A 16,403-nucleotide genomic window follows, 5' to 3' on the forward strand; every position below is an offset into this window, starting at 1 on the left:
GGGACGACAGCAGGGAATGACTTCTTTTGGACAAGTAGTGCTGGGACATCCTGGTTGCAAAAGTGGGAGACGGAATGGGTATGTAATATTGACAGTTGGAATGCCTGGTGTCAAAATAACGGCATCCCAGGGGTCGGGTAAATAGTGCCTAAACCCAAGTCTCCCTCCTTCGTTCCTAAACCTAACCCTCCCCCCTAGGGGTGCCTAACCCTAACACCACCCCCTCCTCCCCACCCCACCCAAAACCTAACCACGGAACACTGCCTAAACCTAACACTTTCCTCCACCTCCCCACCCCCCCCTCCCGCGGGTAACTAAGACGCCCCAGACTTACCTTGTTCGGGATGGCATACTTCTGGATTCCAGCGTCGGGATTAAGATAGGCGGCAGTAATTCGGCCCCTATCTTAAGTCGAGTGTTGGGCTTCCCCTGTCAAAATTTAGGCTGGCAGCATTCGATGCGAATAGGATGCACGAGCAGCTTCTGCTGATTGAAACGATATGCGGCATGTCTATGTTCTGTGTGTAACGGCGGGTGTAGCTGCATACGAAATGCTACATTACAGTGTAATAGCCGCTGGCATTGTAACGCAGCATTTCGCATGCAGATACACCCGCAGTAGCACACAGAACACAGGCATGCCGTATATCATTTTAAACAGCAGAAGCTGCTTGTGTGTCCTATTCACATCACTTTGCGAATAAGACGCATTTGAAGGTAAAGAGTTGCACGAAGAGAAGCTCTGCGCTATCGAGTCACACGCCCTTCACGCGTTATGTTTAACGCAACTTGTAGCATACGGGTATAAGATGCATGTGGACACATCTGTAGGTTCATTTTTCTGAGCATTGGTTTGGTGAACTACGGCCCATATTCAATCTGAGGCGAAAAGTCCGGATCTGCGATACTTATTCGCCGATTACGTAATTTTCGCCTGTTTTGCTTTTACCCCGTATCCAATTTGAAAGACTTTCCGCCTAGGCAGAAAGTCAATGCAATGTACCAGGTGAAAAAGTTTTGCGTATGAATGACAGGCGGAAAAAAATGCAGAATTCGGGTTTTGGGGTGCAACGTTGCGGGAACCCCCCCCCCTGCAGCCTTCACACAGTCCCTCAAAGGTAAACTGTGTCAACATTTTTTTAAAAAACACTTAAGGACACCCCAAAAAATTACTTTGAAAAAGGGGGCAAAAAAAAAAAAGTTGGGGTATAAAGTTAAAAACTAGCTTGACTTGACTCTGGGGGGGTCCCCAAGTATGCCCCCAAGTGTTTTTTGGATTGCAGATGCTTGCGGCAGGTGGATTTTTCACGATTTTTTCAACTTCACTTTAGCAAATTTTAAATATGCTGACCCCGAATTTTCAAGTACCCCAAAATTTGCTAGGATAAGTTATTTTTAGGAAAAAAATACTCCTGAATACTATTCTGCACCACTTATGCAAAAATGCTCTTTAGCAGCTATTGAGCACGTTTAAAGACACCAAATACCTTCAGCAAGCCAAATCAGGGGGCACTATAGGGAACCCCCATGTCAGAGCATCTTTTGGGGGGTGTCAGGCTGATTTCCCCAAATCTGACAGTACTTTCCGCCTGTTCAAGTTTCGCCGGGTCCCTTTTTCGCGTACTTTCAAATTGAATACGGGGTAAAGCGGGCATGCGCGCGATACTTTTCCGCCTCGGCTCAAATTGAATACGGCTCTATGTCTGGATAACACTGACACAATCTAGATCACCATAAATACCCGGGAGCCCCTGTACAGCAGGTAACAAACATCCCCGGCCAGCTGCATTTTACGCACAGTGTAGTCGGATATCTGACATCATCCATTACTATACACATACACAAACTAATTCTATATGTAACTCACAAATATTCGCGTTTCTGCCTATATTTTCTCTTATATACATATCACTGTATTTACAATAATTCATTACAATATATATATTTAAAAAAAAAAAAAATTGCTTGTATTGTGCTCGATCTCAGTCCTGTCCATCTGCCAGTGACATCTGGTCCTGTAAGTAGAGGGACAGGTTCCCAGGCGCTGCCCCCTGCTGTGGGGGAGGAGTGCGGGGTGTGCGCAGCGAGGGGGGGACTGTGGATGACTTTATCTGGATGACTCTGGTGTCCATAACTTCGCAGTCTATCTGCATCATGGCCTCGTATCCCGGGGAGCGGTTATACACGCTATCTGTGGGGAGAAGTGTAGGAAATAGTTGACTGTTGCATGAGACAGTGGTGGAACGGACAACATTGTAGTAGAAGACCGAAGGAGATGAATAGAGAACTTGAATGTGTTGACGAGAGGTCCAAGCACTGAACGCGTTACTCACCATTCACAGACATGGCCGGCATCACCAGGGACATCTTAGGACGGGAGGTTTTATTGTGACTTATCGCTGGAAGGAGAAGGTGATCCTGAAAGAGAGAAAGTGTACAGTGACTCTGGTGAGAGGGTAACGTGGCAGAGACAGACACCAGCGATCGCAGCACTGACCCTCCGGAAAGACACCACGTAAAACGTGTCTTCCCGTCTCTCAATGGCGTCCATCAGAGAATGGTCAGTGGGCTCCCGGGGGCCGTACAGCTGTAACGGAGCACTGTGGATCCTATGGGAGAGACAGCGGGACCATGTGAGACATGGGAGTGCCTTTGGAGTGTAACACATATGTGACAGAGGGAGGTAACAGAGACAGCAGGAGAGGGCATTGGAAGGAAGGGCAATAGACTCTGATAAACACAAACGATTAAAGAGAAGGGAGGGAAGAGCATGAGACGTATGCAGCAAGATGAGACACAGGGTGGAGCATGAGTGACAGAGAGCACTATAGGGAATCATACAAGAGACAGAGGTGCATGCAGGGAGGGGGCTTGACATTGATAATCTGATCCAAGTGTTGCTGCTCAGGTCAGACCATGTAATAATGCCAAGCACTGGATGTACTGATGTGCAGGAGACGGCACAGTGTGAGGTGACAGGGAGTGAGCTGAGGAACCTGTGCGGCTGGAGTCTGGACGGCTGTGCAGGGACCAGGTCTGAGAGCGACACGCTGTTCCTGATCATAGGCTTCTGGGAAAGAAGAGACAGCAGATGACGTGAGACGACGGTCACTCTCTCTGTAACGATTGCTCACCCCATTCATACACTCACTCACCTTTATTTTCCTCTGCTTTTTAGGGGACGGTTTTCCAACCTTCCTTTCATTCTGATGTCGGCGAACCCATAAGCTGAGCTCGTCCGCTAATCTAATTTAGACAGTGGGTGAAGAAAGGTGAGAGACCTGAAGAGACACTGACAGAGAAATATGGGGAGATGCAAAAATGGTCTGAATAATTCACATGCAAATAATTACATATATCACTAACAGTGATGGTTTATTTACAAAGCACTCCCAAGACACACTGCTATACACTGCTGGGCCTCCATGATCCAACCACCACAAAGAGAGTACATGCCTTCCTCCACGCCTGGGAGCAGCTTCTGTCACACAATACCGAGCCTCAATGTCCAGGAGAGGCAAACGTGCACACGTCACATCATATTAGTACCACTATGGCCTCCTACTACATTAGTACAAACCTCAGCCTCCTACCACATTAGTAACAACCTCAGCCTCCTACCACATTAGTACCAACTACAGCCTCTTACAGCTAATTACTGCCTCCTACTACATTAGTACCACTCCAGTCTCCTACCACATTAGTACCAACCTCAGCCTCCTACCACATTAGTACCAACTACAGCCTCTTACAGCCAATTACTGCCTCCTACTACATTAGTACCACTCCAGCCTCCTACCACATTAGTACAAACCTCAGCCTCCTACCACATTAGTACCAACTACAGCCTCTTACAGCCAATTACTGCCTCCTACTACATTAGTACAAACAATGGCCTCATACCACATTAATACCACTCCAGCCTCCTACCACATTAGTACCACTCTGCCCTCCTCCCACATTAGCAGCCAACTACAGCCTCCTACATTAGTACCAACCTCAGCCTCCTACCACATTAGTACCACTCCAGCCTCATACCAGTTTAGTAGTGAACTAAGGCCTCCTACTATATTAGTACAAACTATGGCCTCCTAGTACATTAGCAACCAACTACGGCCTCCTACCACATTAGTACCAACTACAGCCAATTACTGACTCCTACTACATTAGTACCACTCCAGCCTCCTACCACATTAGTACCAACTACAGCCAATTACTGACTCCTACTACATTAGTACCACTCCAGTCTCCTACCATATTAGTAGTGAACTAAGGCCTCCTACTATTACTACAAACTATGGCCTCCTCCCACATTAGCAGCCAACTACGGCCTCCTACCACATTAGTACCAACCTCAGCCTCCTACCACGTTAGTACCAACTACAGCCTCTTACAGCCAATTACTGTCTCCTATTACATTAGTACAAACTATGGCCTCCTACCCTATTAATACCACTCCAGCCTCCTACCACATTAGTACCAACTACAGCCTCTTACCACATTAGTATCAACTACAGCCAATTACTGCCTCCTACTACATTAGTACCACTCCAGCCTCCTACCACATTAGCACTAATTACTGCCTCCTACCATATTAGTACAAACTATGGCCTCCTACCACATTAGTACCAATCCAGCCTCCTACCACATTAGTACCAACTACAGCCTCTTACCACATTAGTACCAACTACAGCCAATTACTGCCTCCTACTACATTAGTACCAACTACAGCCTCCTACCACATTAGTACCAACTACAGCCAATTACTGCCTCCTACTACATTAGTACCACTCCAGCCTCCTACCACATTAGCACTAATTACTGCCTCCTACCATATTAGTACAAACTATGGCCTCCTGCCACATTAGTACCACTCCAGCCTCCTACCACATTAGTACCACTACAGCCTCCTACCACATTAGTACCAACTACAGCCCCCTACCACATTAGTACCACTCCAGCCTCCTACCACATTAGTACCAACTACAGCCTCATACCACATTAGTACCACTACAGCCGCCTACCACATTAGTACCAACTACAGCCTCATACCACATTAGTACCAACTACAGCCTTCTACCACATTAGTACCAATTACTGCCTCCTACCATATTAGTAAAAACTATGGCCTCCTACCACATTAGTACCAAGTACTGCCTCTTACCAAATTAGTAACAAGTACTGCCTCTGACCAAATTAGTACCAAGTACTGCCTCTTACCAAATTAGTACCAAGTACTGCCTCTTACCAAATTAGTACCAAGTACTGCCTCCTACCACATTAGTACCAAGTACTGCCTCCTACCACATTAGTACCACTCCAGCCTCGTACCACATTAGTACCACTCCAGCCTCCTACTACATTAGTACCAACTACAGCCGCCTACCACATTAGTAGTGAACTAAGGCCTCCTACTATATTAGCACAAACTATGGCCTCCTACTACATTATTAACACTAAAGCCTCCTACCACATACTGTAAGTACCGACCCCAATCTGCACCTTATAAATAACTCCCCCCCAGCACCACCACCACTGGGACACATACCGGAGTGACTCTGTGCGGTTGAAGTGTCTGCAGTCAGAGGTGAGGAACAGCTGGTCCAGATCTCGGACCATCAGGTGTTTCACGTTGGCCAGTGACCCGGTAGAGTTACTGAAAGAGATGAAAGCTCAGCCGCTGCCACTAGGAGAGACCATACACCAACCTATACCGCCAGTGCGGGTACAAGGGAGCACTAAACCCTGGTACAGGCATGGTAAAACGGAGCAGCAAAACAGAAAAAGGGCAGGGGAGCATGAACACTGACACAGCCATTTACAAGCGACTCAAAGAATCTTCAAATTCTAACAATAAGAAGCAATTTCGTCACTTATTACGGAGAATGGGATTACTGAAATGACAGAGGGGGGCTATAAATGACTGGACAAAGCTTCCATAGCAGTTATTGGGATACAGACTCACACACTGATAGATCTGGCACAGTGATAAGGCAAAGTGAGATGGCAAATAGGGAATATGTCAAGTTTAGAACACAAATTAAACTAAAGCCGTCACTAGCCAGGAAAAACCCCAGAACCTCCCTCCAGCTGAGATACCTGAATGAACTTTTGTGTTTAGCAGGATGTCGCGCATAGAACTTCGGTCCCGGGGGCTCGCGCGTCTTATCTTCGTCATTGTAAGTCAGCAAGTGACGCGCATGGTGGGAAATCTCCGGACTCTTCACAGACTCCTCTTGTATACTGCTGGTCAAACTGACACAGAGAAGAGGTTAAGTACATACTTATGACTCCACATCGGTGACAAGCACCATAGCGAACAGTAACATCTGCACATTCACCAGTGCACCATCTTCTCACAGCCTGTAGATGGCGCTGTCTTTTATTACCAATAAAAAGCATTTTACTATTCTATTAACTTCTCTGAACAGACCCAAGAACTATCCAAATCCAAATACAATACCAGAAATAATAGACATAAGGACAAGTTATTATTGTGCATTTTGCTTATGAATCTTAACAATCCTGACGGTCAGGAAACCCATTTTCATTCACAATCATAGCAATTCCAGGAGAGGACTCACCTTGTGGGACCGAAGTTGAACGCAACGAAGACGAGGATGACCATCACACAGGCGACTTTCCGGCTGCTGGAGGATCCGCGGAGCGATGTGTTCTGTGTTGGATAGAGGAGGGGAATTGGGGAGTGTTCCATACAGTAGCGAGAGGCCTATATAAGCCACCGCACACACTTCTCTCTGTACTCACCTCTCTCATTAGATGCTGTACGGTCTCCCGCAACTCTCTGTTCTCTTGCCGAGCATTCTCCAGCTGCCTCTCGGTATCCAGCAGTCTCGCCTCCAGGCCCTGCACGTATTCCTTTTTCTTCCTCCGGGACTGGCAGGCCGACTCACGGTTTTTGATCATGCGTTGCTGTCTCTTTAAGAGCTTGGGCTATAATGAAGTAGAGAGTTACACCCGTGCCAGAGACCCTAGACACTGTCACGCCATTGGCCTCTCATACGTCACAAAGCCGGGCAGCGTCACACCACAAACGTACAATGAGCCTTCACCTAGTGTGGTTCCCAAACTTGGTCCTCAAGGCACCCTAACAGTCCAGGTTTTAAGGATATCCATGCATGAGCACAGATTGTTAAATCAAACTGACTGAGGTACTAATAAAGCCACCTGTGCACAAGCATGGACACTCTTAAAACGTGGACTGTTAGGGTGAGGCCCGAGTTTGGGAACCACGGCAGTAAGAGATATAGGTCCTGCTCACACACTTATGGGGGCATCCACTAGACGATTTTATCCCTGTCCAACCTCTTAACGATTTTCCCTTGAAGTTTCCCTTGAAATATGATCTTCCACTCTGAACAATTTGCAAAAGATTTGCAAAAGATCTAACAATAAACTATGTTGTTTTAACCTGTGATTGACAGCTTTCAGCTATAGTGGGCAGACAGTGGTTCATCGTTTGATCGTTCAGCGTGAACGATGTGTAAACGATTTGTAAGCAATCAAGTGAAATTGACCTGCATGTTCAGTCGATGGAGGAGACGATCAAACGACCAGCGGGAGCGCGCATCGCACATCGTTAGAAACAATTACTGCACGATTTGCAAACGATGTTTGAACGATTTTATCATTATTGTTCAACTTTATCGTCTAGTGGATACCCCCCTTAAGGATCCTCCCCTGACAGCAAACCTCAGCCTCCGCCACAGAACAACTGTAATTACAAATGAGTTAGATTGAAGTGTTCATTTGTGTTTTGTACTTTGATACCATTACTAATATAATTCTGCTACTCTGCAAACCTCCTAACACCTTCCACTGCCAACAGGGAATTCACAGATCGCATGAAAGACAAAACAGTCACAATACCACAAAATGAACACATTTCACTCTCAACTTCAGAAAGCAAGAAAATTACTTTAAAATCTAAAAGCCAAATTCCAACTCAAGAAGATCTTTGTGAATATCGAGAATACTAACCAGCACAATTTTAACTCATAGCCGTCATTAGGGACAACATCTGGAAGATTTTTGTATGGTGCTTGAGCTGCACCAGTCAGTCACCCAATTCCCCCACTCCACCCAACCCAACCCCGACACTTACATCCACTGCCGCGGGGCTGGTTTTCCCGCTGCTGGGGGCAGGCACGATGGTCTTGGCTTCAGGTTTAACAGGTGACGTAACAGTTCCCCCATTCTGTACGGTCAGGAGCTGAGACACCAACACAGGCGGCGAGGCTGAAATGGGGAGGAAGAGTACATGGATATTGGATCTATAGGTAATGACAGGGAGGCCTGTTCACCTTCCCTTCAGCTAATACATCTAACCAGCTAAGTGGATCTACCCACCTGTCACCAACAATTAGAATAAATAGGGCTAGCATCATAATATCGGGGTGTAACAGAGGTCTCACCTTTTAAGAGAAACAGATCCCCCAAAATTCTTCATGTTCCATGAATTGATAGAGATAGGAAGTAAAAATAATAATTTTGGGGGCAAAGTCTTATTAACGCTCAAACAGCTTCTTCATTAACAAGGTAAACAGCACATAGCTGGACAGATATACAGCACACTGTATCCGTCCAATGAGATTGTGAGACTAGTCATATACAGAGTTTGTCTAACTGTATTAGTTATATCACAGTGGGGGAACCTCCTACAGATTCAGCTCCATTCAATAATCACTTTTTTAAATATAGACATAATAGGTTTCTTGGTTCACATTTATACACAAGGTGCTTGGAATACAATGACGCATATTAGGTAGTTACTTAACAAAACAAGAGATATGGTAAGAACTTACCTTTGTTATCTCTGTTTCTACGAAGTCCATAGGGTCGACCTTGGGGTATATAGCTGGATCTGGATCCACGGGCACCACGCAGTTAAAGCTTTGCTGCTCCCAGGATGCACTTGGGTCCGTCCTCCTCTATACCCCGCCCCGGCCACAGGCACCTCAGTTTTAGTTGGTGCCCGGCCGGAGTCGTTACATACACAGGATAATACACTGCTTACTGTAAATTATAAGCCTATTAGAAGTTTTCTATTATCCATTAGCAAGGATTACATTGTTCCTGGACATTTTTTTAATTTACTATTTTTCAAATTTTTATTAAAATACACACAGGCACTGCAGAGCCTGTGCAGCGACTCTGGGACTCCGCCCATTACGTCTCAGCTCCATAACGCTTCGGGCAGCCTACGAGATGTGAGAAGCGCAGAGGCAGATGACAGCGTCCTGGGACTGCTGTATGCACCACATCACATAATCAGTAGCAGAAGCTACTAATGTACATTAAAGGGAATTCTAGGACAGGTGTCAGGATGTATAATCGTCGCGTTTAAATAGATGTCTCTGGGTAGCGTCCACTGACAGGTGACATAAGTAAACACAAAATACAGAAGAATGGGCAACTGTGGTCTAACATGGGCTTGGGGGATAAAAGTGTTATCCTGATTGGTTGTTCAAAGGCAAAGCCCACCTATACCAATTCCCAAGCTAGGAGAACGGTGGCAGGCCCTCCTTAGGAGATGGTTATTATTAAATGTGTTTGGCCTAATGGATATATATACAGGTTGAGTCTCCCATATCCAAATATTCCGAAATACGGAATATTCCGAAATACGGAATTATTTTAGCATGACTCAGATAATGAAACCTTTGCTTTTTGATGGTTCAATGTACACAAACTTTGTCTAAGGCACAAATTATTAAATATATTGTATAAAATTACCTTCAGGCTGTGTCTATAAGGTGTATATGAAACATAAATTAATTTCATTTCTGTACACAAACTTTGTTTGAGCCACAAAAGTATTGAAAATATTGTATAAAATGACCTGCAGGCTGTGTGTATAACACAGGGCTTGACAAATCCCGGGGGCCAGGTCGCCATGGCTACCAGATTTTGCTGCCCGGCTACCAGATTTTGCAGTGATGGGGGAAGTAGATCCTCATCAGTCCCCGCAAAGATTTGTGCCTATAATATTGCGGCATTCATTTTATGCACAGGAGCGCATGTGCTGAGTGTAGTCTGAGGTGACTGCTGTGCCTGTGTCCGTCCTGGCCTGCGCAGACTTCTCCTGTCCTGTTCTGACCCATGCTGTCTGTCTCAGTCTACGCTGATCCTCCTGTATGTCCCGGCTGCCTACTGTCTCCTATCTCTGGCTGCATAGAGCTTCCCGGTAGTAGGGTCTATGCGTGGCCAGGGATTGCGGAGCGGCTTCAGAGGGATAGTGGTGTGACCACGAGTGGAGGGGGGTTCTGTTGTACTTTCTGGCACCATTGTTTTATATGAAATGTGGACCGTTATTACTGGAGGGTGGGGGGTGGAGCAGGGGAGCTGTGCAGAGCAGTGAGGGGGTCTCCATGTTACTATATCCATTCAACTGTGACCATTTTGTGGACTAGTATAATGTGTATAACAGTTGCATAACACACAGAACTGTGCTCCTCACTCACTCCTGTAATTCTTTTGGGGGGGACAGTGATCTGGCTCCTATACTTTCATCCTGGCTCCTAGATTTTAGAAAAATTTGTCAAGCCCTGGTATAAGGTGTATATAATACATAAATGCATTCTGTGTATATATTTGGGTCCCATTCCCAAGATATTTCATTATGATATGCACATATTCCGAAATACGGAATATTCCGTTATCCAAAATACCTTTGGTCCCAAGCATTTTGGATATGGGAGTCTCACCCTGTATATATGGGAGAAATATGCCACAGGGCTGAAGAGTAATTGATGCGCGATCAGACTGCCACCAGGATAGCTCAGATCTGGGGTGTAAATCATGTGCTGGATATCTACTAAGCATATCAGCATCCTGACAACCAATCTCAATTTTGGGAGATCACAAGTCAGTACATTGTCCATATAGCAGTCATTCATTCAATGATCGCATTAAGCATTTGCTCGGTCTTGGAATGCAAATATTCACATATATGCTTTTGAAGATAACTTTCCATATAAGCCCTACTTGCATTTTAGACACAGTAACCCTCTAGAGGCAGTAGGGAGGTACTGCAACTCAGCGAGAAATCTAGTCAACTCTTTATTTTCTCTTTTTTTTCTAAGGCAACACTTAGCCCAACAATGGGCGTACACACATTTTACTAATCAGGAAGATCAGCCCAACATACAGTTGTTTATGTTGATGGAATATTTTCCTGCTTTAGTAATACTTACTGCACCAACTGATCAAAGCATAGAAGAATAACCTCCCCACAGCGCTAATCTTATATTACGTTCAGCGGGAAATGCGTTCAGGAGGGGAGAGCAAGGATGTGAGACAATCTTCCACAGCTATTAAGGGATTAGTAGGAGGGAAGCGTATCGCAGGGACGGGGTCAGGTATTCTGCACTAGAGCACGGGGAAATTGCATCACAAGAATCAAGGTTATAATCACAGCAAAGCCACCGAGTAGATCTTGTAATAGGGACCTAAACAAAAGGACTGGGAGCATTTAAAGAAAACAGAAAGACTCCAAATGACTCCAATCAGGCATTAAATTAATGAGCAATGTAATAAACAGCAACATCTGTGCACGATCTGCAGATTCCTGGCTTCCAGCTATATGGCAAGTAACGGGAGTTCCTCTGCCCGCAGAGCTGACAATCCTCCACGGAGTACAAGAGACAGCACATGATGAAACATTTGGAGTAGATTATAGAGATAAACTGCTGCTATTTTTAAATTGATAGATATGAATACAAAACACTTAATTCCACAGAGTGCATCACACGTGGCCTAGCTGTAATGGACAACTCATTCTGTCCAACTGCAGTATGCAGAACGAACCACACAACAGGGACACCGCGTTCTGCTCCGATTCAGGAATAAGAGCGATCCGGACTTTACACAGCACTAAGCAGTAAGTGACAGTGTCCTACAAAGGCGTAATCTCTCCCTGGGGCTTCCTCAGCCCACACAGCAAGTTGGCTGTATGATATAGTGTACGATGGTCCGGCAGCTCAATTTGCTTCTTACACTGTGCTATTCGTACTCCGGGCCTTCTCCATATCTCACAGTAACACTGGTGGCTAGAGAAACGCTGGCGAGTCGGGACCGCATTAACGCCATTTTTAGGTTGTGCATAAATTAGCGACTGCATCCTTACACTATAGCCCTCTACGTGTCTGGAGACCCTGCTGTGTCTGCGGCGTGTTAGACTTACTCAGTAGGCTGATAGCCGCCTGATCTACAGTATGTTCAATGTCTTACGGTTTTGTGCGTGAGCAGCGGATGCGAGATGCTTTCAGTGTTTGTCTCTAAGCACCGGGTGGCGAGCGAGTCATTAACATATTTTTGGAATTGTGATCCGTGAGAGATCGCAGTTGCGATTGCATTAGAGTATATCTCTAAATTAGACCCAGTGTACTGAACAGCTCTTTGCCCTGGATACAACGCCCTTCATGAGTAGGGGGAGGGGGGGATATGGGCGATACCATATTTTCAGCAATGGGACATGTATGAGAACTGCGGAGGTGGAGGGACCACACCGAGCTGCCGGGACGAGGAGTACAAATGAAAAGCACGTGAACTAAATATGTGGAGCGCTGCACAACACTAACTGAACCAGGGCAGAGCAGAATTAGCAACCAATATTACAGCACATTGATACAATGTGGTGATAATAAGGAGATAACACGATCAAGCTTTATCGTGTAAAGATCGTAGCGTTATACAGGAACGGGGTTTTGACATTTTCCACTTTTATGCAGTTTACACGGTGTAAAACCCAGAACTAGTTGCTGTTCTCCCTAGTAGCTGGAATAAAGCTGGCCTCACATGCTACCATGTGCTCAGTCAATTTACTCGCATGCAGCCAAGTTGGCCTGCTGTGTGCTGGCTCTCGGTGGCTACCAGCAAGCCTTCTGCCCGGTGAGCAGCCTGGAAAGATATGTTCAGCCAATGTTCACAACGGCTGCTTTAATCTCACAGCCGGAATATACGACAGTGCGGTTGTTTGACCTCGTCGCCGACTGTGCACAATTCATCCACCATGTGTTTGGGACACAAAGCCGTAAAGTCGACAACTGCAAAATAAAGGGTAATCTGCCTGCCATGGGGTAGAACAAAAATTCTGGGGGTGCAACACCGAAAGATTCTCAGAATAACCTTTATATATTTATTGACCAAATATTTATGTTAAAAAACCCACAAGCAACATTTCTAATAGTGAATTACAATAGAAGTGAATAGGATACTAGTACCAGTGAAGGCAGTAATGCAGATTGTTTTAACAACACTTTACTGCTAGCACTGCCATCACTGACACAGTTCTAGCATGCCCCAATTGCAAAACTGTGGCAGGGCATGCTGGGATGTGTAGTTCCACAGCAGCTGGAGGGCTGGTGCCGAACAAAACATCATATGCACAGACTCATTCATGAGACTGTTGGGACTAGAGAACGGCCCGTATTGCATAAGTCATTTTTGTGAATTTACATATTTTAATTACACTGGTCTAAACCGTGCAGAGAGAAAAACATTTCCCGCAGAAGGGCCCTACTAAAGAGCACAGGAATGACACCCAATCTAAGACACCTTTTCAGGGGTGCCAAAAACAAATCACTAAGGCTTAGTATCACTTAGGCTAACATCTCTCTTTACTGAACTAGGCAGAATGTGTCCTTACACAGCTAACACATAAGATAAAAGCATGGCTGCAGGTAACAGTAATGCAATCATGGTAACCCCCTTTAATTGTAGGTTAGGAACCAGCCACAAGTCACAACAAGCAGCTCTTTTGCCCTGGGATCTGACTGGGGAAGGGGATGGAGGGGTTGCACTATAATTAACATCATCTTTTATAGCACCACCAAGTGTCGGTACTAAGATATTAGCCAGTTACAGTAAGTACTGGACAACCGAAATAATCAAACTTGTACAGTCACACTTCTGATTAATATGTATTTTTCAGATTACATTGCTGGATTTTATATTTCTTGTATGCCACATCCGTAGAATGTTGACATGGCTGTTAATTCGATGTGTTCGTATACACAATGTTGACATGGTCATTATGTCGACGGTACATTTTAGTTCTAGATTTAGGTGTAGGGCTTAAAATTTAAAAAACGCTATGTCGCCATTGTGCAACATACGTACCACATCCTCCGTACTACTTACTAAAAAACCTTATTAAAGGAGGATTTATATATATATATATATATATATATATAATTGCATAAGAAAGACCCGGCAAATACCTTGCTCCAGGTGCCCTCAATGAGGCAGAGATCACTCGCCTCTATCCAAACCACAGCATACACAGCGACACTCAGGAGACTTGACACTGAGGTGAAATAACATGTTTACTTCAACATTTCGGGATACGAAGAACCCGTCTTCAGGAACACACAGACCTGAACTGATCTGTGTGTTCCTGAAGACGGGTTCTTCGTGTATATATATATATATATATATATATATATATATATATATATATATATATATATATATAGTGCCACAAGGGTTCCGCAGCGACTAAGAAAGTACATTAAACAGTTGATCAGAACAAGAGAACAGGAACTTACAGTAAAACACAATGCAGGACAAATACATGGCATATTAACATTGCTGCAACAGCAGTCATAGCCCTCGAATAAGTAGCATGTGGCAGGAGTCAAGAGTTAGGAGCCATAAGTAATAATACGGATAGGGAAAAGCACTTGGGGGGGAAGAGGGCCCTGCTCGTGAGAGCTTACAATCTAAAGCAGGGGTGGGGAACCTTTTTTCTGCCGAGGGCCATTTTGATATATGTAACTTTATTCATGGGCCTGGTGCAGGCCACGCCCCCTCCGTGTGACGTCACATGGGGCCGAGCCACAATTGCCGGTGATTATAGCAATGTCTGGAGCATCCTGAGGATACTCCAGGGAGCTATAAGGGCAGCGGTGTGACCATCTGAAGCATCCCAAGGACGTTCCAGACGGCACTACTGCATAGATTCTGGCTGCAGGGCGACATTCTAGGTACCCAGATAGCCAGATGAGGCTAGCAGAAAAATGCTCAGAGGGCCAGACCAGATGATTCCGCAGGCCTTATACGGCCCCCTGGGCCTGAGGTCCCCCATCCCTGATCTAAAGGGTAGGGGTAGACAGACAGGGGTGACGGACTGAGCATGAGACAGACTGTTAGGATGAGAGCTGGCCGGCTAGGATGAAGAAGTGGTGGAGAGTCTGACAGGGAGAGGTAGAGAATTCCAGAGGTAGGGAGCAGCACGTGCAACATCTGGGAGGAGGTCGTGGGAAGAAGTAGTCAGTTGGCAGGAGAGGCGACATTCATTAGCGGAGCCAAGAGGGCAGACAGAAGATGAGGTCAGAGATGTACACCGGGAGAGGAATGGGTGAGGGCTTTGTGTGTGTGCACTGTACATATCAATGTCTGCGTGTGGGCAGCTATACAGGGCAGGTTATGGACATATCCTAGTTAGTGTTCGATATCCTCAAAACTAGGACAGCTATCACTGAGCAACATCTGAATTTTTATCCATAGTAACCAAGGTTGTTCTGATAGTTAAGTAATAATAATAAGTAAAAATAATACAACTTAACCACAATTTTAAACACACATTTAGGTTTTTATGCTCCTTTAAAAAAAAAAAAAAAAGTCATGAAGATGAGTAACAGATACCATAAGCAGCCAGCAGACAAACACAACACATAGCTGGAGCCGCCTATCAGTGAAGTAAGTGTCTTGGTAGCAACACATAATAATGTCCTGCCAACAATGAGATCATGGTATGGAGACTGGATCCATACACAGGGGGTTGCCTGTTAGTAGCCGGAATGTACTGCAGAGGGCAGGGGCCTCAGTATGAGACCCCTGATACATTAATACAGAAGACAGAGGGGGTCTCTCTCCGCCAGGACGGAGCGCACGCTGCCCAGGAGCAGCACAGGGACCCCAGACAGGAGCAAACACACAAGTCAATGATCGCTGGGAAGAACCAGGGCCCCTGGCCGGCCTTTCTGCCTTCCCGTCTTACATTTTAAGGTAGCAGTAACAACAAAATGAGATTTGTTTATGGATAAAGAACTCTACAGGACTACATTTAACAATAAAAAAATGTCACCAGAGATCAAAAATAAAAGGACTTTGGTACTTTCTGATAAATCTCTTTCTCCGATTCCATGGGGGATACTTGCCGCCCTCTCGCCGATGTTGTATAGTTGACTTTGTAGTGTCTTGTTTTTTCTTAATTCGTGAATTACTGTTCACTTGTTGGGATGCTCCCTGTCCTATTTAATCCTTATATCCACTGGGGGACACTGGAGTAACACCGGGGATGTCCCCATGCAGTCCTCACAGGTGGGAAGGAGCTGGGGAAATCTTCAGCACCCAGCGTCCAATACTAGTTTCATTTT

General features: G+C 45.4%; 1 protein-coding gene across 4 annotated transcripts in view; it reads right to left on the reverse strand.

Moving 5' to 3' along the window:
* Window positions 1–272: 272 nt before the first annotated feature.
* ATF6B (activating transcription factor 6 beta) overlaps window positions 273–16,403 on the reverse strand; it is a 33,920-nt gene continuing 17,789 nt past the window's right edge. For 2 of the 4 annotated variants that reach the window (XM_088446682.1, XM_088446680.1), the window contains exons 8-16: window positions 8,126–8,259; window positions 6,769–6,954; window positions 6,585–6,676; window positions 6,100–6,255; window positions 5,549–5,656; window positions 3,156–3,246; window positions 2,498–3,070; window positions 2,334–2,418; window positions 273–2,191 (exon numbers count right to left, since the gene is read on the reverse strand). In XM_088446682.1, coding sequence (XP_088302808.1) covers window positions 1,983–2,191; window positions 2,334–2,418; window positions 2,498–3,070; window positions 3,156–3,246; window positions 5,549–5,656; window positions 6,100–6,255; window positions 6,585–6,676; window positions 6,769–6,954; window positions 8,126–8,259 — 1,634 coding nt within the window. In that variant the 3' untranslated portion in view covers window positions 273–1,982. Of the gene's footprint in view, window positions 2,192–2,333; window positions 3,071–3,155; window positions 3,247–5,548; window positions 5,657–6,099; window positions 6,256–6,584; window positions 6,677–6,768; window positions 6,955–8,125; window positions 8,260–16,403 lie in introns of all 4 variants that reach the window. The other 2 variants (XM_088446683.1, XR_015869783.1) reach the window with 2 other exon arrangements.

This window comes from Taudactylus pleione, unplaced genomic scaffold (assembly GCF_031769625.1).
Source record: "Taudactylus pleione unplaced genomic scaffold, aTauple2 ptg000400l, whole genome shotgun sequence".
NCBI classification, from domain to species: Eukaryota; Metazoa; Chordata; class Amphibia; order Anura; family Myobatrachidae; genus Taudactylus; species Taudactylus pleione.